Below are 24,886 nucleotides of genomic sequence, written 5' to 3'. Positions count from 1 at the left end.
GAAGGAGTCGACACAGCTCAAGAGGCACAGGGGTGCCAAGCAGGAGAGGCCCCTGAGCAGTACTCGATGAAGAAGGTACTCTCTGGAGAGAGAGCAGGAGCAGCATCGCTGGCGATGCTGAGAAGAGGTATATAACCATGCTTTCTCATCAATAGGTCGAGTGGATCCTCATCCACTCTACTCACCATACAACTAGTCAATGCTTTAGAAACACAAGTACTCATTAGTTACAGTCAGCATAGCAGCAATCTATCAAGGTTGCTCCTCATCGTAGTGTGTGTGTTGTATCACCACTACCTGACGTCCGAAGGCGCCCATAGCAGGTTAGCGGTCCGGATATAGATAGAACCGAAGGCAGTAGTCCACTGCGGTCCGGGGATCACTTCAAGCATCAAGTCAACACACTGGACACTCGTGTTGACGCCACCAACCTTATCACCAACACCATCAACCTCATTATCATCGACGCCACCAACCTTATCACCAACACCATCAACCTCATTATCATCGACATCACCAATCTCATCACCAACACCATCAACCTCATCATCATCAACACTCACACCAGACCTTGGTGTCATCATAACATTGATATTGATCGTGCCGAGCTACCCCTGAACGGAGTGTCCACAGAGGTCAGCCGAAACCTACGATAGTATATACAACAAACGCCACCTGCTGTCACTGCACAACTTGATAGTCACCGAGTATCTCGAGACAATAGCTGTCGCACAGTTTGATAGTCACCGAGTATCTCGACAGACCGACCTGGGTTTCAGGCGCGAGACCCCTGACAAGTTGCAGTCTCTTGCATTGTGCTCGAGCAGTGTATCCTTTCCCAAGTAATGAGCCAGTCCATGAACATGGGCTCCCAGATGGCCCAGTTGTTCTCGTTGAGCTTGACAATCTGCAATATGATGCTGAGTACTGACTTAGGAATCTTTTCGACTTGGCTGGTATTTGGTTGGAGGTTCATCATAGAGAAGGCACACTCCAAGATTTGGTCTTTGTTCCAGTCAGTGTGAACCTCTCTGATCATTTGCATGGTGCATTCGAGCAAAGCTACACTGTCTACTCTGGGTGGCATCTTGATGGCAAAGTGCCTTGAAGCTGCCAAGCTTCAGACTCTTAAACAGTTGAGAATTTTGGCACTGAGTTATTTTTGAGTGCTATTTACATAAGCATATATATATATGCATGCTTGGCAGTTACCTCCAGCCTGTGCCCATCTATGACTAGTTCACCCCTCACATCGCTCCTAAGTTGTCATGGTAACACCTATGCATCCCACATGCATAGCCACCGATGTGTGGTTTTGTATCATCAATGGTTACTTGCCCTCCACAGACCCCATAGGCTCTGTTCGGTTCCGACGCGTCTCCGACCATTGTTACGTTTCCCTCAACTCATTCTCTTCTTTCCATTGCTCTACTGGAACACGTTTCTTGATAAACACCATCAATACCCAAAGCACTCAACATCCGGCTTGAATCGGCGAAAAACTATGTCAGGCATCGAACAGCGAGAGGGTGGATCCTCCACCTCCAGTTCACCTTCATCCAGGACACCAAGGCTGGCATTCCCTACCGCACGATCCCGACCCACATCCATCGTGGATACCACGACAACATCTGTAGAGACAAGCGCAGAGGCTATCCTCTCCACCTCTCCAGCCTCGTCCATTACTTCAACGGGCGCTTCGCCTCGTAAGCACATAAAGTCGGCTGCTGACCGTCTCGCCTCTGCTCAAGCCAGAGACGCTGCTGCTGCAGCCAAGCCACACAGAACACGCACCACATCTAGTACATCCAGGTCGAGCACTGAGGGCGGTCGACCCAAACTCCCATCTCTGTTGCAGGCATCGACCACACGCTCGGCAGCAACGCCTGCGACCAGCACCTCGCTTGAAATCAAACCTGATGACAAGCTTGAAGGTGGCTCTCGACGGGTTAGCACCGCCTCGCAAAGCGACGTTAAAGCCGCGGCGGGGGCCGGAAGAAGGCGAGGATCTCGCGATCAGTCTCCAACAGCAGAGAGCAAAGTCGCTGGCCCAAGCACCACCAAAAAGCTGACTGCTACATCACCAAATCCCCTCCCCAACGCACCGCCCCTCGTGGCGCTCCTCTCGGACTCTCGAGCATCCAAGCTCATCAAGCAGGGCGCAGAAGCGAAAGTCTACATCTCTCGCATCGCAACCAACAACATCCTCTCTTGGCCTCAACCTCGCTCTTCCAACCTCGCATCTAGCACTGTGGAGCCTCCATCTTCGATCTTGCTCAAATGGCGCTTTCCCAAGACGTACCGACATCCTACGCTGTCGAGCAACATAACGGCCTCGCGTACGATCATGGAGGCGAGAGCACTGTTGAGGTGTGCTAAGGCTGGAGTGGCAGTGCCTGCTGTGAGGTGTGTAGATGAGAAGGAAGGGATCCTGGGGCTGGAGTTGATTGCGGGTAAGAGTGTGAGAGAGTGGCTGGGAGGTGGAGCTGAAGGTGAGGATGAGGTGATTATCGATGGGGAAGAAGCTGAGGCAGCAGAGGGGGAGGAAGCAGTGCTGTCGGAAGAGGAGCAGGCAAAGTTGATGAGGTTGATCGGGAAGCAGTTGGCGATTATGCATGAAGCGGATATCATTCATGGTGATCTGACCACGTCAAACATGATGTTGAGACCTGCGTCGAAGGATACTTCGGCAGCGGTTGATCTGGATCATGACGAGGTCGTGTTGATCGACTTTGGTCTTTCTTCGGTGTCAGCGTTTGCAGAGGACAAGGCGGTGGATCTGTACGTGCTTGAGCGTGCATTTGCCTCGACACATCCTGCATCGGAGAGGCTGTTCCAGATGATTCTTGATAGCTATGCGGAAGAAGTCTCCGCCCGATCTTCTGGTAAGAACCGCGGTAAAGGCGGAAGACTCGGCAAGTGGGAGGAGACCAAGAGGAAGCTCGAAGAAGGTAAGTTTCCCACAATGACGCAGAGATCTTCCGCCATGGACACGGATTGCTGACGTAATATCTACATCACTTTGCGTTGTGTCTCGCGCTAACAGTCCGATTACGAGGTCGAAAGAGATCTATGGTGGGGTAGGCGAAACTTTCTCTCTCCCCTTTCCACCCGTTACAAGACGTCAGGACTGGCTGGCCCAACCTTGGCGCCTCCCATAGATAGCCTCAAACTGACGAGCAATCCCACGATTTCTGCTGTCTGATACCATCTGCCCCTCAAACTCAGCCCGATACTTTGGAAAGAAAACTGGAACAGCCGCGTGGCTATCAACATTGAGCTCGCTATTCACCTTGAGCTGCATGGTGTCTTTTCTACGCTTCGCTCGTTGCCTGGCTTTGCCGGAACCGTGTTGAGGTTGCGTCCGACTGACACGCTGCGGTTGCTGCCGCGGATGCCAGTGGCGAACAGGAGACGAGAAAGGGCGAGCAGCGAGGGAGATGAATGGCTGAGCTTGGCCTCACGGATGGATACTGAGCTGGACCATATTGGTTCCGCTCGAATGTTGGCTTCGCACACTCCACACGAGAGTTGCGTGAGGACATCGCCGACAGAAGGGCGACCTTGGTTGAGCTTGACGCTCGTTCCAATGCAGTCTAGGGCAGTGCTGTCGAAAGTGCCGTTCGCGAACAGGTTCGAGAGAGTGGCGGGTTGGGGATTGACTACGGCGTTGACGGTAGTCGATCGAGTGGCGCCAGCTGCGTTTGCTGGCCCGGCGGAGCGATTGGTTTTGCGAAGGGTAAAGGGTAAGACTGATTGAAATGTCTTGCCTTGTATTCTCGGGAGCTCTCGTATTGTTGTCTTCATCAGGTTCTTGATCTCGTCAGGTTGATGTGAGTTCTTCTCAGCTGTATTCGTATTCGCATTCAATCGAAGCTCTTGACCGTCTCGTTCAGTTGAAGCTCTTGGCCATCTCTTAGCACACTCTTGGCACATGCAAAGGCCGATTGAGAGCAAGGAGAAACCTCTGATTGAAAAGGTGGTGGGAAGAACTCTGAGCCCGTACAAGGGCCAGCAAGCGAAAGAGGAAGAGCTAAGAATACAGTGTGGAGAATGTGCGACAGATGGTCGACTGAAGGAAACAAGAAGACTTATCGGAAAGAGTATATAGACAGGTAAGGAGGGTTGGAATCCAGACGGAGTTCTCGCGTCCCGATCGTACGGCGGTTGACGCGAACATCTCATCCTCAACCATATCGCGGAGAGGCTTAGAGAGCGATCGCAAGAACAGAAGAGAGCAAAACAGCCGAGCCGACAAGCGACGAGCTGCGAACACTAGCAACAGCGCCGTTCTGGTTACGGTGGTCGATGTTGCTACCGTTGCCGTTGCTGCCGTTGCCGTTGCTGCTGGTACCAGCCTGCAAAGCGCCACTGTTGTTACCGTTGGTACCGTTGCCGATAGCAGACTCGTTCTGACCCGTGCCAGCGGTGTCGGTGTTGTCGTTGGCCGAGCGGTTGTTGGCGCCCGAACCCTGTTGAATGGCGGGGATGTTGTTACCCTGGGAAGTGATAGCGTTCTTGCCATTAACAGGGCCAGAGAGGGACTGGGCTCGCTCAGCATCAACAGATTCCTGGGCGGACTGTTGGGCCTGGGAAGCACGGCCAGTGTCGAGAGAGGTAGAGGCGAGAACGTTGTCAATCCGATGAATGACACCCTGCTGAGCAATGATGTCGGTCTGGAGGATCTTTGCGGTGAAGTTGCCGACTTTGACGGTACCTGCGTTGTTGTCAAAGACGATGTCCTGGCCCGAGGAGGAGATCATAGCTCCCTGGTCAATGAGGAGGGGCGAGTAGAGGACTCGGGAAGCAACAATGTGCTGACCAAGAACAGTGGGGATGTCGGTGGGGTTAGGCTGAGTAGCAACGAACTTCTGAATAGCATCATTGCTAGGGACGAAGAGGGTGACACCGGGCATCGAGTCGATGGTGCGGGCAAGAGCACCGTTCTGGACATTGGCGAGCAAGGTCGAAATGCCAGTGTAGCCGAGGAAGCGGAGAGTCTCAGTGACTGTGCCAGGGACAGTGATAGCCTGCTTGATGGGCTGAATGGTGAGCGTGTCGAACTTCTTGCTCTCGCCGGCGAAAGAACCGTTGTTAACGGCCTCAGCAACGAAACGGTTGTCACCAGACTTGGAAAGCGCAACGGCCTGACCAGCACCGCCGGGAAGCTGCGAGAATTCGGAGCTGTTCAAGAGCGAGTGACCAATGGTGTGCAAAGGATAGCTGTTGAGGTTGTTGGTGTCAAAGTTCCCACGGAGAACGTGGTTGAGCAGAGTAGCCTCAAGACGGGAAGAGTTGGAAGTGACCCAAGAAGGGAGCTTGGAGATGGCCTCGTCGGTGGGAGCGAGAAGGAGCTTCTCCGAGTTGTCGGCAAGAATGCGCTCAGTGACGGCAGGATGCTGCGAGAGAACATTGGCAAAGGCGGTGAGGTTGTTGTCACGAAGACCCTGAAGGATGGCGTTGGCATCACCACCTTGGCGGAGCTGAAGGTTCTGGAACTCAATGGCTTGCGACGAGGCAGCGAGCGCAAGGAGCGCAGAGACGGTGAAAGCGAACTTCATAGTTGCAGTTGTGGTGGTCCGATGGAAATGGGAGAACTAGAGACTGGGGATCGTCGGGCTAGGGAAGGGCTGGAAAGAGTGACAGCCTGATACGATATGGGTTGAGGGGAGGGGAGGGGTGAAGAAATAAATACAAGGCGAGAAGGTCGGAAGGCATCGAGTTCGATTGAGACTTATATGAGCTGGCGATATGAGCGAGCGAGCGAAGCTTCAATCACACTTTGTCCACTGGAACGGAGTCGGTGAAGGGTGGAATGCCTAGCGAGCCAATTCTAGATGAGTTCGCCATCTCGGCGAGCCGGTTGAGCTCAAAGCGGCAGGCAGCGGATGAAAAGCGGACATTGTTGGTGACAGGCAAGCAGCTTGGTCCAGAGACTTGGCAACTCCCTTCAGCACGAGGACTACGGCCGACTTGAGCTCACGACAGCGTTGGTCCAAAGCGTGCTTGCAGTTAAGAAGCAAACAGGAGGATGAGGACAGTCGGTGAGCTCGCTCGCACCCCCAGAGTGCCTCTGTGCCGTGACCTCTCACGGTGCAGTGGAACAAATGCTAGATCAATGAACACGTTCGGAAGCCGACATCAGGGCAGGTGCCTGAGTGGGAGATATTTCTATCGAGTCTGAGCGAAGCGCATCCCAGCAGGGCGTAGGAGGGCGCGAGTCGGCTGTGTGAGCGGTGAGCGCAGCACAGCAAGGACCGAGGTGAGCTTGGCATCATCGAAGAGCAAACTCAAGAGGTCAGGGACATGGGTCTAGCGTCGAGCTTGACAAGAGCATTCCTTGTATGCACCGTTGCCGTGCGGAGGCAGATGAGCAGTGGGGAAATCAGAATCTCGATTGTGCAGACCTCAGGCTTGGGTATGGATGACATACTCAGACGCCGAAGCAGGTAAACGCCACGAAGGACAACCGTCGATGTAGCTAAAGCTTGAAGCAGCGGTAAGCTGCTTCTTCGTGCATCCCTTGAGTGCAGACACATGCACTTGGTCACCGCTTCTCGCTCTTTCTGGTGCATCATCGCATCCACTCGGGCTCTTGTCAGCGTCGTCATCCTGGCCGCTCGTGCTGTGGACTGAGAGATAGTGTTGATTGCGTGAGAGACTGTAGATGCATGCTCATAATGGCCCATGTGTGCCTAGGCGTGCAGTACAGCGGGCTGGTTGAGCCAATCTCGATCTGCGATGATGGCACTCGAGCTTTTGCTTGTACAAGAAGAAAAAAGGGTGATTCAGATGGATGGACCTCGTATCGAACGATGCCGTTCGTCTTGGTGGCGATTCGACGACTCGGGAAGGCGGACGGGATCGGAAGTGAAACAGCGATGCACTTTGCAGATCAGCTTTTGTGCTTGGCTCTGATGCAGCACGAAGATGCCTTTGCTCAAGTCCGAGAAGGCTGCAAATGCCAAGACTTGCCTCAATCAGAACAAGCAGGGTGGCGGCAAGGAGTGTAGCAGACAAGGGACAAAGGGAGGAGGGCATGATGCAGCTCGGAGGAGCAAAGAGGGGCTAATACAAGTGTCTGAGTGTAATCTCGATGAGGGCGATCCTTTTTTTGACAGCTGTTCGAGGTGCAGCTTCGCTCTGATGCAATGGGTGAAGCTTCAAGATTTTGCAGTACTTCTCCAGTGTCGAATGACCAGAAATGCCACATGTGCGCTGCGCGTCGGTGCCTCGGAGACGCGCGTCGGTAAGTGCAAACTGCCAAGTTGGCTGTCAGCATCCTGCATCACTCGCACCACATCACTCGCACCGCATCCATCTTACGGACAGGTTCCCACGCTAGCAATCGACCATGAGCCACGACGATGCCAGACGAGTGAACGATAAGAGATCTGAGGGAAAGGCGCATCACAGGAAAGAGAACCGTTAGGCTCTCGTTTGTGAGAAAATGAGTTGAATGTGTTGAAAGGTGATGGTTTGATGGTAAGACGCGGTGTTATTAGTGTTATTACGTGTGGCGACAACAAACGTAAGTACAGATGGATGGAGGAAACTAGTGGAGCTACTGTCTGAGTGCCGATTCTTATACCTTTCACCAGAGTACGGAGGCGACCAAGATCACTCTCCTCTCCAGAGGCTTCCATTCTAGAAGCTTCCTCTTGACCGATATGTCCGAGCCATATCGGGTTACCGGTCTTAACGAGCCGATATGCCCGATATCTCCTAACAGAATGAAACTGTCATGGGTGAAGCATGACTGTCGACTTCCATGGACGACCGTTCTGAACGCAAGGAGGTCTGGCTCGAGAATCTCGACAACGATCGCCGACTGCTGTCACACTGTCGCTCTGGCGCAACACTTGCCCTCCACGCTGTCAAAGTCAACTCCAAGGTGCGACTGTTACACACCACTGTCTGAAAGTCTCCGGTCGACAGCCAAGTTGCAGCCTGAATCTGCGTGGTATGCCTATCGGGATCCGTCTGCCCGATCACGAGGCTCAATCTTGACATGTCTGTCCGATCTAGGACCCGGCATCACTTGGCCTTCAACCGCTCGAGCAGGTGAAGAGCAGATGCTGGCTCGTGAGTAAACCGAGTGTGGCCGCTAAGTCTTTGGCAGATGACGTTTTGTCAGAAAAGATCGAGGAGAGTGAAGCTGTACGGCGGAGCCATCTGTTGGTTTGAACACCGATTCGGAAAAGGGAGGCAAAAATGTGGTCACAAAATTCTCAACAGAACGCGATCGGGCAAAGAGTACAGACGGCCGACGCTAGCGATCCTGTCTTGAATGCTCTTCCTCACTTGGCAGCACACTCTACGCTTTAGATACGGCATGCTTCACATCAATGGCGCAAGCTATGCAAGACCACCGTCATGTGATGGATGCAAGATAAGGACAGTGACGCTTTCACGGTGCAAGAGGATATATATTTACACATGATTGATTGGCGCAATACGGCACCCTAACCTCCGACCCGACGATTCGATCACGAACGTTGAGATACAGGTGTCTTCCAAGATGCCAAATCTAGGGTCGCGAGTCAAGTAGAGTAGCTTGAAAGTAGATGCGAAGAGGAGGAGGCCGAAATGCGAGGCGGGTTGCTAGACGAGTCGAGAGCTTCTTACTTGGAGAACCACCTCATGAACTTGCCAATAATGTGAAGCAAGACAACCGAGAAGACGAAAGCAATCGAGAGAACCAACACAACGACAGGGTCAACGCTGAGACCCTTGCTGTCATCAGTGTATAGACGCATCATAGTCGAGGACGAACCACCGGCACCGGCGGCTCGTGTCGAGTTGGGCTTTGCTGCTGCCTGCTGTGCCGCTCGTCGACTGTTGGCGATTGGAATGTCGAAAGTGAGGTTTCAGGAGAGACGAAAAGTATGATGCACATGAAGATTGAGTTCGTAGATGATCGTGGTAGAGGAAGAGCAGTGCGTTAGCCAATGTCCATCGCCAGTTGAGCAAAGCTTGCGGAAGTGTTGCTGCAAGAGCTACTTACCGAATGGTCTGCGAGTTCTTGCTCGCCAGAGCGGCAAGGTTAGGCTGGGCGCCGGAAGCTTTTGCGTCAGACTAGATGGTAGGTAGCAGTATCATTCGGAGCGGGTCAAGTTGGGCCGTGGAATTGCGAGCGAGCCAGAGTAAGACGAGGTTGTAACGAAGCGTGCCGGTGACGGTGCGGTTTTCGGTTGATCGAAAGTGGCAGAGGATGCAGAGTCCAGCAGTAGTGTTCGGATGAGTGCATTGCGATTGTAGTAGATGGAGCCGAGCAGATGAGTGGAGAGCGTGAGAGCGACCGGGAGTCAGCTGCTGCTATCTGGTTGGCTTGAACACACGACCAGGTCTACGCCCACGACTATTGTTGCTCTTACTTACCATTTTGGATATGATGTGTATATACTGCTACAAAGAACGTTACCGACTCCAAAGGTGTTGATGATGGCGGTATAGAAGCGGTAGAGAGCGGATGCGTAGATGTGGAAAGCAACCTGTAAACTGACTTGTGCACCGAATCAGAAGAAGTTGGCTAACCCCCCGCTCTCAGTCTCTAAGTCTGAGCCTCATCTGCAAGCTGGGGTTGCACCCAAAAGCGGCAACTTGACTTCGTGTTCCCTTCCTTCCAGCTCACGCCCTTTTCGCGGGCCTTGGCTCTAAATGCAGCCTTCGGGTCCGTCTTCGGTTTGCTTACCGGCCGAAACAAATCCACTCCAGGGAAATTTGATTGCAACTCCACCCTTTCTTCTTAGCACATATCGCTTGCTGTGTTGCTCACCATTTCTTCTGACCATCAACGGCGTCAAGATGAAGTTGAACAAGCTCAAGGTCAGGCCGAAGAAGGATGCAGCAGCTGCTCCTTGCGCTGCCGAGTTCGCCACCATGTTGGCTTGCTGGGCTTCTTCGAACGATCTTAACAATATTGGCGCTTGCAAGGATTCCGCTCGTGCTCTCCAAGAGTGCATGGCTAGCAGGGTAAGTTTCGTGGCGCCCATCATCGGTTCCACAGACTCGAAGCTGATCGGGCAGAAGTGAATACTGACCGCTTTGATGTGCTTTGATATGAACAGAAGCCCCGCGGTGGCGTATCCAAGCCAACGATCAACTACCATCTTGCAAGGTTGTCCAAGCAGATCTGAAGCTCTCGGCGGCCTCATTACCCAGCAGAATCACACCCCATCCCTCTGCATCGATTTCGTTAACTACACCACTGAGCGACTCTCGTGGACCATCTGGAAACCGACCCTCGTTGTTCACGATGACCCCATCGCCAGTCCCTAAAGCGAGCCACTCGCACTACTGTCAGCACGACTGACTATTGGTCTCCTCGATTCGCCGCCACGACCAGCACGACCCCGCCGCTCGTAAGCTTGTATCAAAACATTCTTATCTCAGGCTCTCTTCGCCCGCGGAGAAGAAGCTGTGTACATTATCCAGAATCCAATCAACACGTACAGAAGTCGCCTTCGCACGATCCACCCTGACTGACGAAGAAAAGGGACTACTTCGGAAACACAGCGGTATAAATCTAAACAGTCATTGCTTAGAAAGAATACATGTCAATCGGTAATGAGTCGGTACAAGTACATAGAAGAAAGATACAAAGCATAGGCACAAAGCATAGGCGAAAGAGGTTTAGAGACAGTAGGCAGAGGTAGACTGCATCTCGTCTCGCTGATTTAAGTGCTGGCGCTCAGCTATCGAAAGTCTCGATCGTTTCAATGAAAGCCTTGCTTAGCGAACCGATGGTAGGGTCCGTCTCGATGCAGTCCAGGATCTGCAAAGACATAGCCTCGGTATCGACACTGCCATACACACGCTCCACTTGCACACTGTCGGCCAACAAGATCGAACGGCTCTCTCCGACGCCTTTGAGATCGGACGTGGCCGTGATGACGATCTTGCTTTTCTTGTTGGGCAGCAGTATGGATGCCTGCAGAGCGACCTCGTTGTCGTCCTGTCCATCCGCTGCCGCCGAAGAAGAGCTGGTGGAAGCGTCTTGCGTTCCGTTCAGGACCGTGCGCGATCGCTTGACAACACCATCGAGCAGCTGCACCGGGAAGCGACAACGAAGGTGCTCGATCTCCGCCAGCAGGATCCGTTGTCGGATGAACGTCTGTGAGATCCGGCGCAAGATGACAAGTGCATCCTGCGGCACGCCATCAGCAAACTCGACGTCGAACTCGCCTTGCAGAATCTGTACCGCAAGCTTGCGAACGAGGTTGGTGTCGTCGTTGCTGGATCGTGTGCCTTTTTGCTTGAGCTGAATGCGCGAGACTTTGCTGTTGTTCGGCAGCTGACTGCTCATGCTGCTGGCGAGCAGCGACATGGAGACCTGGAGCCAGCCATCTAGGATCAGCACAACATCGCGATTGCCGCCAACATCGACACCCTCTGCTCCTTGCTCAACCTCGTCGAGACTGGGATCGAAGCCATTGTCTAGGATGCGTACGAGGTGCAACTTCTCCAGGTTGCGGATCTCACGCAGCAGTCGTCCTGCCTCGCCGCGAGTATAGCCTTGAATCTGGTCAACAGTAGCATGAGCCTTATCCACCATCTCCTGAGCTGCTGCCATCTTCTCGCGGTTCTCCTCCAGTCGGACCAACAAGCGCTCGTGCTGCTCCTCGACGTCCATCAATTTGGCTCGCATCGACTCGAGCACCTCGTGCTGCTCCTCAATACTCGAGTAGAGACCCTTGAGCTCTTCCGCATCGCACGTCTCGATCTCGGCCTGGCGCTTCTTGGCCAGTGCAAGATCGGCTTTGAGCTTGGCGTGCTTAGCCCGCAGCACGGGAAGTATCTCTTGCTGTAGCTGCTGCTTCTTGGTGTCGACAATGTGCAGATCGCATTGCAGTCTGCCGTGATATGCTTGCAGGGTTTGGATCATCTCTTGGTCGAATTCCTTGTCGAGTCGCCAGCCGTAGTAGTCGGCGCTGACAAGGGCACGTGCAGCTTGCTTCTGCAGCTTGAACTGTGCCTCCATATCTCGTCGCTCCTCTTCATTTTGCAAGCCCATGATCTCGCGGACAAAGTCAGGCGGAGAGTCGTAGAAGGCCTGCTCCATCTCAACCATCTTCTCTCGTCCATCATCTACTTGCTCCTTGATCTCGCGGCACGCTTCACGGAGCGCCTCCAGCTGGGGAACAGCTCCGCAGGCTGCCTTGACAAGGCGCATCATCGAGACCGGTGCCGGCGACTCGTTCAAAGCACCATTCTCTGCGCTTTGTTCAGACCTGGCGGGCGGCACAGGTTTGCGTCGCGATGCGCTCATGTCATCGTTGAAATGGACGCCAACGAAGCGAAGGAAGTCGTTGAGCGGCATCTGCACGGGTACTTGGTGGCGCTCGTCGTTGCTGTAGTCATCAAAGCTGTCCAGGCCCACGCCAATGTCAGATGCAGCAGAGGGAGCAAGCGAAATGTCCTGGGGTTCACTGCTTGCTCCGATAGCATGCCTTGCACGGTGTTCGACTGCAGAGTGGAAGGAGTCGTCGTTTGTAGATGCCTCGGACAAGAGATTTGGAAGCACAGCAGCAACAAGCGACGAGCGACCAGCTCGACGCCTAGGACTCGCTACTTTGGAAGGGGAGAAGCGCGATGAAGATGCCAGAGCAACGCTGCTCAGCGATTTACGCTGGCCTGCAAGAGATGCTGCCGCTGATGGTTTAGGCTTGGAAGGGGATGCACTCGAAGCTCGACCTGCGGTCAGGCGGCCAGCCTCTGCCAAGTTGTCGGCCGTGAGTGGAGCCCCAGCCGTTGCACTCGCTGCTTCTTGCGACTGTACTCGCCTAGCAGAAGAATGCTGGTAGACTGGTGATGCAACACCGCCGATGATGGATCGGCGGAACGATGTCGTGTCAGTCGATAGATTAGCATGTGGCACGTGTCCCTTTGGTGGCAGAGCACCTCCGATGCGCTGGGCGGGAGAATGAGCGTTCGTCTCAAGAGCAGCCATGCCTCCACGAAGCGATTGTCGGAAACGGCTTGGTGACTTGCCAGGTGTCGGCTGGAATGGGCTCGGCGCTCCCGCGCCCAACTTGAGCGGCGACTGAGATGGCGTACGAACAGGCTTGCTTGGCGAGGTGTTGGACTCAGCAAAGCGACCGATTGACATGGTCATGTCCATAGCCATCGACGCATCATCGGACGAGGCTTGTTCAAAGCCTTTGTTTGAGCTCGAGTCAACAAGGTCCATATCGCTCGATGCATGGTCCTTCTCGTGGATGGAGCCAGTGACTACCCGCGTCATCTCCATGGGCATGGTCGCGTCGGCCTGAATGGTGTCATCGCCTTCTGAATCACTGCTGCTGAGCTCGGGGAAGTCAGTGATAATGGTGGTCGTGGCGTCGCCATTGCGCTTCGCTTCGATCTTCGTAGTGATCGCCTTTGTCATCTCCATTCCATCGCCGCCATCGCTGCTGTCAGAGTCAACGGAGCTGTCGTCGCCGTTCCGTGCGAGCGAATGAATCCCAGTAAACTCCATGGTGGCGGTTTGATCCAGCTCCATGGCAGAAGCATCTCCACCCATCTGCGCGGATCGCGAGCCATCGGTGGACGCCGAGATATCGGCTGCGGTGTTGCTGCTTCGTCTGCGCTTCAGCGCCGGTGCCGCTGACATGGCCTGCGTGATGTCCATCTGTGTAGAATCGTCTGCTCCAGCATCCAGAGTCGAATCCTGGTCGTCAGAAGTGTCTGCGCTGGGTCGCTTGTTGACCGAGCCGTGGGTGCCTGTCAACTCCATGTTAGCGCTCGAGTCCGAGGCGGATACATTGCTCATGTCGGTGGATGCATCTGGGGAGGCATCCATGGTCGAGTCATCGTGTGGCAGCGAGGCTGCGATCGAGGCAGCGAGCGACCTCGCAGCTAACTCGTCGGAAGCGTCCAAGTCCATATCGGATTCCGACTCACTCTCGCTGTCGCTGTCGCTGTCTGAGCTGGATTCGTCGCCTTGGGACTGGATGTAAGAGGCAAAGCCGGCACTTGCAATCGAAGAACTAGCAGGCGTCGAAGGCGGCGACACTTGCTCTCTCCTCGAGCTGTTGAGACGAAGTGTGGGTTCGTCGCGAGCGAATTCGGTCTTCTCCTGACGATGGCTGAATGTGACTCTTCGCTTGGGTCGGATTACCTGCGTCATGGCACTCCTCAGCGCGGGTGCGGCAGTTGTTGAGGTAGAAGAAGATGCGATGATACTGGTAGCGGCACCTGCAAGCGAGCCAAAGCTGGCGCCATGGATCGAGTCTCGATCCCTGGCTGTAGCTGAGCCTGAAGCGAAGCTGCTGTTGCGTTCTGCAACTTCGACGTTGGGCAGAGAAGAACGACTCGCTTTGCTGGACGATGCGATCTCTGGTGCCGATTTGCCGACTTGAGCGATCTGCTCTGTAAGTGAAGGCACGGAAAGACCTTTTCTGGACTCTGGACTGGGGACAAGACCCGTGGGGCTGAGGAAGACCTGAGGAACCTGTCGAATGGCACTCTTCCGCGGTGCTGGTGCGTTGCGCCTGCTTGTTGCTGCAATCGTGGCATTCGCTTTGTTGTTGGACTCCTTCAGCAGTGTGTCGAGCTCAGCACCTCCTACAGATGCAGCTCGCTTCTGTGAGGTTGCACGCTCTTTAGCAGCTTTCATCGTGTCATCCTTGCCTGATGTTGAAGAGACGCGTGCGGAGCGGCCGTTCTCCCTTGCAGCAACGTCGCTGGCGGACCCTTTGATCGTCATAGAAGAGCCTCCAAGAGGCACACCTCCCGAGCCAGTACCGGCAAGAGACATCCTGGAGCGTGGCGAGCGTCGCGGCTTGAGAGGCGACGGCATTATGGTGGATGGAACCCTTTCGAGATGTACACGTCGCGGTTCGCGCCAGCGGGTATAGGAGTCAAAGATGTTAGCGCGACAGGCGATGAGGTGGTGATGGACGTCGGAAGCAGTACGCTTCAAAACGCAATCTCGATATCTTCGGATGTGTTGGTCTTGCGCTCTCTCAGGCAACTCAGCCCAAGGACGCGCTCAACTTTGAGTCGCGTCAGCATGTCAGCTGTTCCGAAAGCACACACACACACACAAAGATACACGCGCTTTCGCAGACAGGCAAGGGATTCCAAAAAAAAAAAAAAAAAAAAAAAAAAAAAAAAGGAAGTAATGTTAGTGTTGCTCTCTGTTTGGGCCTGCGTCGCGAATCAATTTGACAAAAAGCACCATGCACGTGACCACCAGATTTCAAACCGGCTTTGCATTTCCTCTGCCAATTCTTCTCATGCTCCATGCAATGCACGCCCATAATCTTTCTTCTGGACGACATCGAGAGGCCACTCTGCCGGCCAACATAAAGGACAAATCCTTCCGGATCGTCATGTAGGCGCGCTGCTGCAAACAGCTCAGCATCGCCACGCACCAGAAGGAGGTCAGGCACGATGGTTGTCAACCACAAGCTTCCGCTCGAGAGCTTGCTCTACTGTGCCGCTCCAATGGTCGGACAGTCTGACCTCCCATTCCGCCTGCAGACGGTTCGAAACGGTGCCACATCCACCTGGACACAGATGTATTTTGCCTCCGACCTCAACTCAGATCGGGACATGCTCGATACTCTCTGCAAAAGCCTTGTGCTCGGCAGAGATGCTACCGAGAACACCATCCGGGGCTCTACGCATCCGATGACAGGTCAATCAGCTCCTCAGATTGTGCAACTGGCCGGAAATGATGTGCAGCAACTCGTCGAAGCAGCTAGAAAGGTGGCGCCCTTTGCCGATGCTATTGACCTCAATCTTGGCTGCCCGCAGCGACATGCCGAGCAAGGACACTACGGAGCCTACCTTTTGCCCAAGCAGAATTGGCCCTTGATAGCGAAAATGGTTTCGGGCTTGGTCCAGGCTGTAGACATTCCCATCACAACCAAGATCAGGCTTACAGTGCCGAAGGAGCAGACACCACAGCTGGCAGTGATACTAGCCCATGCAGGGAGCAGTCTCGTCACCGTGCATCCTCGTTTTGCTTCTGCGGTCCGACGCCGCAAAGGACTCGCTGACCTTGATCAAGTCGTTCAGGTCAGACAAGCTTTGCAATCCGAAGGTCTCCTCCGCAACGCCGAGCATTCTGAGGGGGAAACAGCGGTCGTCAGCAATGGCAACGTACGGTGCTGGGACGACGCTGTAACAAATTTCCACACGACTCGTGCCAGTGGTGTGATGGTTGGGGAAACGCTTTTGGAGAATCCAGCGCTCTTCCGACCATCCCTGTCAGAGGCGGACCGAATCGGTGGTAGCAACGAGCTATCAGCCATGGACAAGGCTAGGGAATACCTCGCTCTTCGAGATTTGTACGAGGAGTTTGAGTCACCGCTAAAAGTTGCCAAGCAGCACATCCAGTCGATCATGTGTGCAATACCCCCCTCAGCTGACCCAAGTGTCACAGCGGAGCGTCATCGCTCAGCCGCATTCTGGTCACAAACCATCAAAAGCATACAAAATACGTCTGACTTTGCTCGATTTTGCCAACAGCATCTAGAATCTCCATAGACTCGCTTCAACCTGTCCGGACCCAGCATTGTTCTCCAAGTCATCCCTTCATCACCTCTGTCTCATTGTATTTCTAGTCTCACCAATCGCAGCATACAGTCTTCGTAACGCATCTGACCTCACACTCGATCGATGACGACCTCGAAAGTGCCTGACTCGCTTGAGATTTGAACATGTGAAGCATGGTCGATGTTAGAAACGGGAATCTTTTTGGTATGAGTAAATATCAGAAGAGCCAGAGAGATCGGTCCTACCCCCAGTACGCTGGTGTGCGTCCTCCATCACCATAAGGATTGTACCCAGGCGTGCGTCCGCCGTCCGCTGCTGGATTGTAAGCAGGCGTCTTGCCGCCATCTCCAAGCGGGTTGTATGCTGGTGTCTTGCCGCCATCTCCATACGGATTGTACGCTGGTGTCTTGCCACCATCACCAGCGTAAGGGTTGTAAGCAGGCGTTTTGGCCCCTGCGACCCCGTAGCCACCACCTGCTGAGGCTTGTGTCGCAACTGGCTGTGAGTAGCTATCCCATCCGCCGCTACCGCCGCCCGAAAATGCACCGTAGCCACCAGCAGCAGCTGCGGCGGGTTGCGATGAGCTATATGGGTTGTATCCACCTCCGCCTCCGTAGCCGCCCATCGAGCCGCCACCGCTGGAAGAGTAAGGGTTGCTTGACATACCGCCGCCATTGCTCGAGCCCATTCCGTTGTACCCGCCACGGCTGGGTGCTGAGCCGCCAGAGGTCAATTTGGTGCTGCGACCTGTGATTGGGTCCTTCTCGACAAGCCAGTCGAGGCTGACGGTGATGGGTTTTGAGACCGAGGTAAGCTCGATACGTGCCATGTTGCCCGTCGTTTCTGTGATGCGACCGCGGTAGGTCTTGTACGGTCCCTTGATGATGGCTACGTTTTTGCCCTTGTGCATGTCACGTCCACCAAGACGCCTGACACCTTCAACGCGGACGTCGTTGGCACCTCCGCCGCTCAGGTTGGACAAAGCAGGGTTCATCTTGGACAGATCACCACCCTCTTTCTTCGTCTTGGTCGAGACGCTCTTGGGCGCGAGCGGCTCCAATGTACGAGCACGGGCGATGAAGACACCTCCGTTCTCGGTGTATTCGCGGTTGTGTAAGAAAACGATCATGGACTGGTAGATGTGCAGAACTTGACCCTGACGCATGCGTGAGAAAGGCCCAGCGACCTCCTTGACCATGTCACCTGCGCGGACCTCGTTTCCGTCGTGGTCGAGCGCAAAGGCGCGGCTGGTGTCCTTCTTTGTGCTAATTTGATGCGGCTTGACGGTAACCACCTGGCCGGTCTGGTCGAGCACTTTAAAACTCTCGCGCTCGATGTTGAAGATGATACCGACTGTCTGGGCATCAAGCTGTACAAGGTTGTGGAGCTCATATCCACTGATGACGTTGACACCGGAGCCGACCTCGGCAGCCTGACGGATATCTTTGCTGAAGACGGAGACTTCCTGCATCGACAAGTCTGACAGGAAAGTAGTCACATTGTCCTCTACCTTGACAACGAGACCGGTCTCATCGGCGTGCTTGCCGGACATGACCTTGATGTGGTCACCAGGCTTGAAGCGCTTGCGGACACTGCGTGCGGGCACTTCGACGATCTGATCCATGAGGTCCTCGTGCTCGAGCTGGATGGTGATGACCTCGTTGTTGATCGCCTTGACAGTACCGTAGACACCTGCCTGTTCACCTTCGAAGATCTCGACCTGGTCCTTGGGCTGAATGAGAGCCTCGGTGGCTTTCTTGCTGGCGTCGGCGATCAAGCTGAGATCGACAGCGCCAAGCTTCATGCCGTCCTCAACAGAGCTTTCACCTGCAAATTTTGTGATTTCGTCCAGGGTAGGGTTGACATTTTCGGTGATGATGCCTGTAACTCGGACGTCCTTCTCGAGGTATCCGTCGCGGTAACTGTCGTTTTGGAAGACCCATTGACTGCCACGTTTGGTTGGCGTATCCTTGGGATAGGCTTTCTGAACTTCTTCGGGGTAGAAGAAACGCTGCGGGGGACGGAAGGCGACTGTGGTGGCGGACGAACCGGCTCCCTTCTTCCTCTTGCGACCAAGGCTGTCGGTGTAGAGACCGCTGTCCTTGGGGTTGAGGTCGATCCGTGGGATCATCTTGAGACCGACTTCTTCGCCATTTTCCGAGACATCGAGAACTTGAGCCAAATCACCGGCATACTTGCCTCGCTTGATACGGACCCATCCACCGACCTGGATCTCGTTCTGAACCTTTTGCAATTTGAGGAGGTCGGCCATTTCAGAGATAGGAATGAGGTGGAGCGACGTGGTCTGTCGTGCATAGACACCAGCAAGACCGTTGCAAGTCTTAACAACATCATCGGCTCTTCTTGCTTCAACATAAATTCGACCGGGGATCGTGTCTCGGCAGAAGGCAGAGATGATGCGCATAGGGCTGGATGTGAAGTTTTCAGCCATGGCCTTGCGCACAAGCGTCATGACGATATCCCTCTCCCTACCAGGCTTGCAAGGAACACCCCACAAGCTCGGATCTTCGACTGAGGGCATGAGCAAGCGTTGCGGCACCTCGGCATAATCGGACTGAGCTGCATATCGAGCAGAGCGACCATATCGTTGGCGCAACTCTTCTGCGAGCGCTTCTGCATTGGTATCCTCTTCTTGTCTTCGGAAGCGGTCGAGCCTCTGGTTGTCTTGAGCAGCGCGTCTCTGAACATCTTCGGTATCGTCGGGGATGTCTTCTTCGATGAAACCGTCCTCTCGTGCAAGCTCCTCCTCCTCTTCGTCGAGGTCCTCTTCATCGTCGTCGACCTCGGCTTCGACATCGAGGAAACGGTTTCGACGCTGCTTTTTGGCACGACGGCGACCACCGCTGGCACCTTCCTCCTCGTCATCGTCCTCCTCGTCATCATCTTCATCGTCCTCGTCGTCTTCTTCATCCTCTTGGTCTTCTTCATCATCATTGTCGCCACGCGCGTCTATGTCATCGTCGTCGTCCTCTGCAAAGGGGTCGACAGGCCTCTTGCCGCCGTGCTGGACCCTTGACTTGTCATTGTCGTCTCTGCCGGTGGTGAGTGGACGTGCGTCTTCTCGCTTAACTTCAATGTCGTCCTCCATGGTGTTAAATGTTGGGCTCGATCGAGAGCACTGGCTGTTCGAGAGGAGTTATGGCTGCCGCCAATCTAGTCAGGAAGTGTCGTAAATGCGAGGCGCCACCGTGGCCAAGTGGATATTGCAGGCGGCGAGATTTGCCCGGCGAGAGGGCAAATTTGATTGCTCTTCGCAGATACCGTGGAGAGAAGATCAGCCACCAGTCTTGTTTTGAGAGGCGAGCGAGAGGACAGGTAGGCAGAGACGTAAGATGCCAGTTAGCTGTAGTGACCGACGCTGCGCAGTCGACACCTTCGCAAGATAGTGTCGCACTATGTGCCGACAGCGCGCAAAGTCCAACTCTCTCACCTTCAGCTCAGTCCCCCGGGGATCTTCTTCAAGCATCGGGAGATCGGCGATTTGCACTCCACTTGAGAAGGGGGGAAAAAAGGAAAGAAAAAAGAAAAAAGAAAAAAAAAAAAGAAAAAAGAAAAAAAAAAAAAGAAAAAAAAAAAAGAAAAAAGAAAAAAGAAAAAAGAAAAAAAAAAAAAGAGAGAGAACTTCTTGGATTCCTTCCTCTCGCGCGGTCAAACCGCCAAAAATTTGTGTGTTCCGAAGACATCTTACGTAACGTTCCGATTTGGCCCTTTCGAGGTGTCCCTTAAACACATATTTACCTGTTCTCGAGACAACCTTGCGAGATGTTGACTCTGATTCATTGCTATGATGCTAGCTGCCTACTGAACTGCAAGCAAGATTAAAACAGACAATGTGAATCGAGCTCTACAGTATCAGAGATGAGAAGAAAGAGGCTCATGAAGTGTCCTACAAGCTGCAAAAATAGTTCGGATCGCGGAAGCTAAGTTAGGAAGAAGGGTAGCTGGGAGTTGTTCCGATCAGCAGCAAGACGAGCAAGCAAGCAAGCAGTTCTTCACGATCCGAGCCCTTGTTTCAACAGAGACATTTCTTCCTCCACCAACATCATCATCTCCCTCTTCCTCATCGCCTCAATTTGCCCCCCCCCCTTTCTTGATCCGACGTTTCAGTCTTCAAGATGAGCCTTCTCCGAACTCAGGCCCCTCGCTCCATCGCCAGGTCTCTGGCTGCACAGAAGTCGGTTGCTGCTGCTCCCGCTGCTGTCCGCACCTTGGTCACCCGCCCTGCCACCAAGTCACCCGCCACCCATGCCGGCCGTGCTCGAGTATGCGCTGCTCAGCTCCCCCGTGTCGCCATCGCTTTGCAGGTCCGAACTTACGCCGCCGACTCCGGCAAGTTTGAGCGTACCAAGCCACACATGAACATCGGTACGATTGGCCACGTCGACCACGGTAAGACTACCCTCACTGCTGCTATCACAAAGATCCTCCACGAGGCTCAGGGTACCGGAAAATTCATCGACTACGCCTCCATCGACAAGGCTCCCGAGGAGCGTGCTCGTGGTATCACCATCTCCACTGCCCACGTCGAGTACGAGACCGGAAACCGCCACTACGCCCACGTCGACTGCCCCGGACACGCCGATTATATTCGTAACATGATTACTGGTGCCGCCCAGATGGACGGTGCCATCATCGTCGTCTCGGCTCCTGACGGTCAGATGCCTCAGACCCGTGAGCATTTGTTGCTCGCCAAGCAGGTTGGTATCAAGAAGCTCGTTGTCTTCATCAACAAGGTTGATCAGATCGACGACCCCGAGATGCTCGAGCTTGTCGAGATGGAGATGCGTGATCTCCTCTCCACCTACGGTTTCGACGGTGAAAACACCCCTATCGTCTCCGGTTCCGCTCTTGCTGCTCTCGAGAGCCGCGACCCCGAAGTTGGCCAGCAGGCTATCCTCAAGCTCATGGAGGAGACCGACAAGTGGCTTGACCTTCCCCCTCGTGACCTCGAGAAGCCTTTCCTCATGCCCGTCGAGGACGTCTTCTCCATTCCTGGCCGTGGTACCGTCGTGACCGGTCGTGTCGAGCGTGGTACCATCAACAAGGGTGCTGAAGTCGAGGTCCTCGGTCTCGGCAACACCTTCAAGTCCACCCTCACTGGTATCGAAATGTTCCACAAACAGCTCGACCAGGGTATGGCCGGTGACAACATGGGTGCCCTCTTGCGTGGTGTTAAGCGCGAGCAGGTCAAGCGTGGTCAGGTCATGGCTGTTCCCGGATCGATCAAGCCTGTTAAGAAGTTCCGTGCTCAGGTCTACATCCTAAAGAAGGAGGAGGGTGGCCGATACACGCCCTTCATGAACAACTACCGTCCTCAACTTTTCATCCGAACTGCCGACGTCACAGTTTCGCTCACTCACCCCCCTGGTACCCAGGATGCTGACGAGAAGATGGTCATGCCCGGTGACAACGTTGAGCTTGACGGTGAGCTCGTTCACGACATCGCTCTCGAGGAGGGCTCGCGATTCACCCTCCGTGAAGGTGGTAAGACTGTTGGTACCGGTATCGTCACCAAGATCCACGCTTAGAGAGGCAACGACTTCTCCTCCTCCCCAAAATGCATACAAAAGTGTTGTCTAGTGCTAGTGTCCAATCATCGTCGCCTTAAGGCTTTCAATGGCGCAGTATAAGTCTCGCAACGCAAATGCAACGACTTTGTACGATAATCTCCACCTGCTTTGAACCTGATTCGAATTCTATACAAGCACCGTTCTCCGACTCTTATTGCACTTAGACCGTGGTGCATCGTCGCTCTTGTTCTTTATTCTACTGTTCCTTGACAATTGACACCACTCTCAGTACTTTCAGCGTTTCAATAGGTGCAAATTTCGTGATTGTTGAGTTTGGCGGAGGACTGACGCGGTGGTGATGGGTTTCACTTTGTCATGCTTTAATACATGGGAAAGACAGTCCAGCCGGCTTGGCGGCTCTTGTCTGCGTCGATGTGCTGCCAATTCAACTCAAGAGCCGCTTCGGGGTTCTCTGCTGCGTCACTCTGGCGTGTGGGAAGACCGAGAAGAGCTGCACACGAGGTACATAGTGTTGTAAGGTGGTCGTCTAGGCCTGCAACGATGCGTTCGTCCTGAGCAGTGGCATCGTTGTCGTGATTCTCGACAGTATTCGAAGGCAGACGAACACGATCGCCTCCAAGAATGCCAACTTGGGCTTTTCGCAGCGAGCATGCAAGACATTTGCCCTGTTTCTTGCGCAAGAGACCTTCCTCCTTGCGCCTGGTACGACTCAAGGCGATCTGCCAAGGATTCGAAGGCTGTGACGATTCCGCTTCTCTCGAGTTGCTAGATGAGCCGCCTTGCTCATTAAGTTCGTCGTAGCCTGATGGTACTTGAGTATCCAAATGCAAGATGCGATGACCGATGCTATAGCTGTCCTTGTTGTCCGCAGTGAATCGTAGCATGGTGGGCGTAGACAGCCAAGTGACGCGTGGGAAGCCTATGACCGTGCTGCCGCCAGGTGCGCTTTCCACACTAGTCATAGTCTTGCTGGTGTCGGCTAGCCATGTCTGCTCGCGTGGTCGCATGGCTCGGACTTGCTCAATCACGAAGCAGTGTACGCAATCACCCTGATGAAGCAGCCAGTACGGCTGACCGACACGGAATGAATTGAGCTGATCGATGCTGATATTTAGATCGCCCGCCTTTTCTGCCCATCCGACTGAAGCATTAGTTTGACCCGGAGCGGTCTTCCATTGCGCGAGCAGTGCGGCATAACCGGCTTCTTCCAAGGCGTCGCCATGGCGAACCCCTTTGTTGTACATCTTGTCCTCGATGATCAGCACTGTGTCCGTCTGCCTTCGTTGGCCCGTGAATCGAGCAAAGCGAGGATCCGAATTTCTTTCGTCTTCATCATTGCTTTCACACTCTGAGCCTGCTTCGTTGGCTGGATCGCTTTGATGCCGTGTGTTGCTAAGTTCGGGACCGCGCTGCGTCCCTCTGGGGTTAAGGTGCTTCCTCTTGAGGCGTTTGCGCCAGCCACATCGTTCTGGCTGTTCGTCGGACCAACAGAAGAGAGAATTTTGCAGATCCGACAATGTCTGTGACGAAATCAGCTCGACGGTCTGTGTGCGCTTCATTCCACCAAGTCCATCACCACAGATCCGCTTGACGTAGTCGTCTCGGGTGCTGTCACCGTCGAGCTCCTTGGGAGAACCAGAAGGATCAGTCGTGTCTTGCGTCGCTGCATCGTCCTTGCCAAAGTCGAGGCTGCCCGTGAAAAAGGAGATGGTCAAAACGTTGGGCACTTCAGTCGTGCCATTGAACACACATGCAGAGCGTGCTACAACGACGCCAGCACCAACGATGTTTTGAGAAGGTCGAAGCAGCCGCCGAACATCGCGGACCTCGAATGGTCGATCGAGCGAGTTGATGTATTTTGGTTTGAGTCGATGAGCATACACCTGCAACTGTCGCTCATCAAAGCGAAAAGCGCTTGGCAATGCCGCATCGAGCCCAGAAAGACAAGCTTCTCTATCTCGACGGATTGTTTCCCATCCTTCAGTCATCTCGAGTTCGGATTCCCCAACCTTGATTTTGATCTCTTCGGCGCGAAATGCCTTTCTTCGTTTCCTCTTCGATGGATGCTCAGCCTCTTCTTGCTCATCTGCATCTTCTGTAGCAGAGGCTGCCGAGGAATCTTCAGGGTCAGACTCTGAATTGGCAGCAGATCTATTGAGCTCGGAAGCTGCCGATGATGCCAAGTCGGTGCGAAACGGATTTGCGTTGCGTGACCACGTCTGCCATCGCTCTCGCACCGCAACAGAGAACTCCTCGTCCAAAGCTTTGGCTCGTGTCACGGAGCGGATGTGATCGACCTCATGATCGATTGTGAGAACCCCTGCTGCGTCTTTGCAGCGGTCACGTAGGCCATGGAGATGTGTGAGTTTGCTGTTGCGACGTTGCAGCCTAAGAGTGGAAGGTCTGAGAGATTCCGACGCGAATGGATCATGTGGCTCGGGCGCATATCTTGTCGCGGTTATCGCAGCGGGCAAGCTGGTCATCCTCAGCCACTGGATGTCATGTCTGTACCAAGTTGCTGATTGCCAATGTGAGATATTGGGATTCGCCGAGAAGTGCCGACAATGGTGAAGAAGAAGAAGAAGAAGGAGAAGAAGAAGAAGAAGAAGAAGAAGGAGAAGAAGAAGAAGAAGAAGAAGAAGGAGAAGAAGAAGGCTGACTTTAGGGCTGATGCTCTGTGCGAGTTCAGGGTCCAAAGCAGGTGGAGGCATAAGGCCTTTCAACTCTAAAAACTTCCAGAAGAAGAAAGCGTTGGACTTTTTGCATTCATCCTGCCTTCTATTCTCTTCATTCCCACTGCCATCCGCCACCATCAGTAGCAAAAG

The 24,886-nt window shown here is 54.0% G+C and overlaps 11 protein-coding genes across 11 annotated transcripts; 5 read left to right on the top strand and 6 right to left on the bottom strand.

Annotated features, from left to right (window-relative positions):
- Window positions 1–1,504: 1,504 nt before the first annotated feature.
- UHO2_00954 (uncharacterized protein) lies at window positions 1,505–3,004 on the top strand (the record flags this gene model as incomplete). Its single annotated transcript, XM_041553422.1, has 1 exon — window positions 1,505–3,004. One exon carries the CDS (start codon window positions 1,505–1,507, stop codon window positions 3,002–3,004), a length of 1,500 nt encoding a protein of 499 aa, XP_041409356.1.
- A 284-nt stretch (window positions 3,005–3,288) lies between these two features.
- On the bottom strand, window positions 3,289–3,936 carry UHO2_00953 (uncharacterized protein; the record flags this gene model as incomplete). The annotated part of the gene is made up of 1 exon (XM_041553421.1): window positions 3,289–3,936. One exon carries the CDS (start codon window positions 3,934–3,936, stop codon window positions 3,289–3,291), a length of 648 nt encoding a protein of 215 aa, XP_041409355.1.
- A 272-nt stretch (window positions 3,937–4,208) lies between these two features.
- Window positions 4,209–5,561, bottom strand: UHO2_00952 (uncharacterized protein; the record flags this gene model as incomplete). The annotated part of the gene is made up of 1 exon (XM_041553420.1): window positions 4,209–5,561. The coding sequence occupies one exon, from the start codon at window positions 5,559–5,561 to the stop codon at window positions 4,209–4,211; it is 1,353 nt and encodes a 450-aa protein (XP_041409354.1).
- A 1,369-nt stretch (window positions 5,562–6,930) lies between these two features.
- On the top strand, window positions 6,931–8,093 carry UHO2_00951 (uncharacterized protein; the record flags this gene model as incomplete). Its single annotated transcript, XM_041553419.1, has 3 exons — window positions 6,931–7,249; window positions 7,506–7,531; window positions 7,602–8,093. The coding sequence occupies 3 exons, from the start codon at window positions 6,931–6,933 to the stop codon at window positions 8,091–8,093; spliced, it is 837 nt and encodes a 278-aa protein (XP_041409353.1).
- Window positions 8,094–8,624: 531 nt separating this feature from the next.
- On the bottom strand, window positions 8,625–9,384 carry UHO2_00950 (putative protein transport protein sec61 beta subunit; the record flags this gene model as incomplete). Its single annotated transcript, XM_041553418.1, has 3 exons — window positions 8,625–8,838; window positions 9,008–9,078; window positions 9,382–9,384. 3 exons carry the CDS (start codon window positions 9,382–9,384, stop codon window positions 8,625–8,627), a joined length of 288 nt encoding a protein of 95 aa, XP_041409352.1.
- Window positions 9,385–9,807: 423 nt separating this feature from the next.
- Window positions 9,808–10,139, top strand: UHO2_00949 (uncharacterized protein; the record flags this gene model as incomplete). The annotated part of the gene is made up of 2 exons (XM_041553417.1): window positions 9,808–9,975; window positions 10,071–10,139. 2 exons carry the CDS (start codon window positions 9,808–9,810, stop codon window positions 10,137–10,139), a joined length of 237 nt encoding a protein of 78 aa, XP_041409351.1.
- A 554-nt stretch (window positions 10,140–10,693) lies between these two features.
- UHO2_00948 (uncharacterized protein) lies at window positions 10,694–14,761 on the bottom strand (the record flags this gene model as incomplete). Its single annotated transcript, XM_041553416.1, has 1 exon — window positions 10,694–14,761. One exon carries the CDS (start codon window positions 14,759–14,761, stop codon window positions 10,694–10,696), a length of 4,068 nt encoding a protein of 1,355 aa, XP_041409350.1.
- A 638-nt stretch (window positions 14,762–15,399) lies between these two features.
- On the top strand, window positions 15,400–16,500 carry UHO2_00947 (uncharacterized protein; the record flags this gene model as incomplete). The annotated part of the gene is made up of 1 exon (XM_041553415.1): window positions 15,400–16,500. One exon carries the CDS (start codon window positions 15,400–15,402, stop codon window positions 16,498–16,500), a length of 1,101 nt encoding a protein of 366 aa, XP_041409349.1.
- Window positions 16,501–16,750: 250 nt separating this feature from the next.
- On the bottom strand, window positions 16,751–19,618 carry UHO2_00946 (uncharacterized protein; the record flags this gene model as incomplete). The annotated part of the gene is made up of 1 exon (XM_041553414.1): window positions 16,751–19,618. One exon carries the CDS (start codon window positions 19,616–19,618, stop codon window positions 16,751–16,753), a length of 2,868 nt encoding a protein of 955 aa, XP_041409348.1.
- Window positions 19,619–20,645: 1,027 nt separating this feature from the next.
- UHO2_00945 (putative TUF1 - translation elongation factor TU, mitochondrial) lies at window positions 20,646–22,058 on the top strand (the record flags this gene model as incomplete). The annotated part of the gene is made up of 1 exon (XM_041553413.1): window positions 20,646–22,058. One exon carries the CDS (start codon window positions 20,646–20,648, stop codon window positions 22,056–22,058), a length of 1,413 nt encoding a protein of 470 aa, XP_041409347.1.
- Window positions 22,059–22,420: 362 nt separating this feature from the next.
- Window positions 22,421–24,544, bottom strand: UHO2_00944 (uncharacterized protein; the record flags this gene model as incomplete). Its single annotated transcript, XM_041553412.1, has 1 exon — window positions 22,421–24,544. One exon carries the CDS (start codon window positions 24,542–24,544, stop codon window positions 22,421–22,423), a length of 2,124 nt encoding a protein of 707 aa, XP_041409346.1.
- Between the last annotated feature and the right edge of the window lie 342 nt (window positions 24,545–24,886).

This window comes from Ustilago hordei, assembly GCF_900519145.1.
Source record: "Ustilago hordei strain Uho2 genome assembly, contig: UHO2_contig_02, whole genome shotgun sequence".
NCBI classification, from domain to species: domain Eukaryota; kingdom Fungi; phylum Basidiomycota; class Ustilaginomycetes; order Ustilaginales; family Ustilaginaceae; genus Ustilago; species Ustilago hordei.
This window is presented reverse-complemented; position numbering and strand designations above follow the sequence as displayed.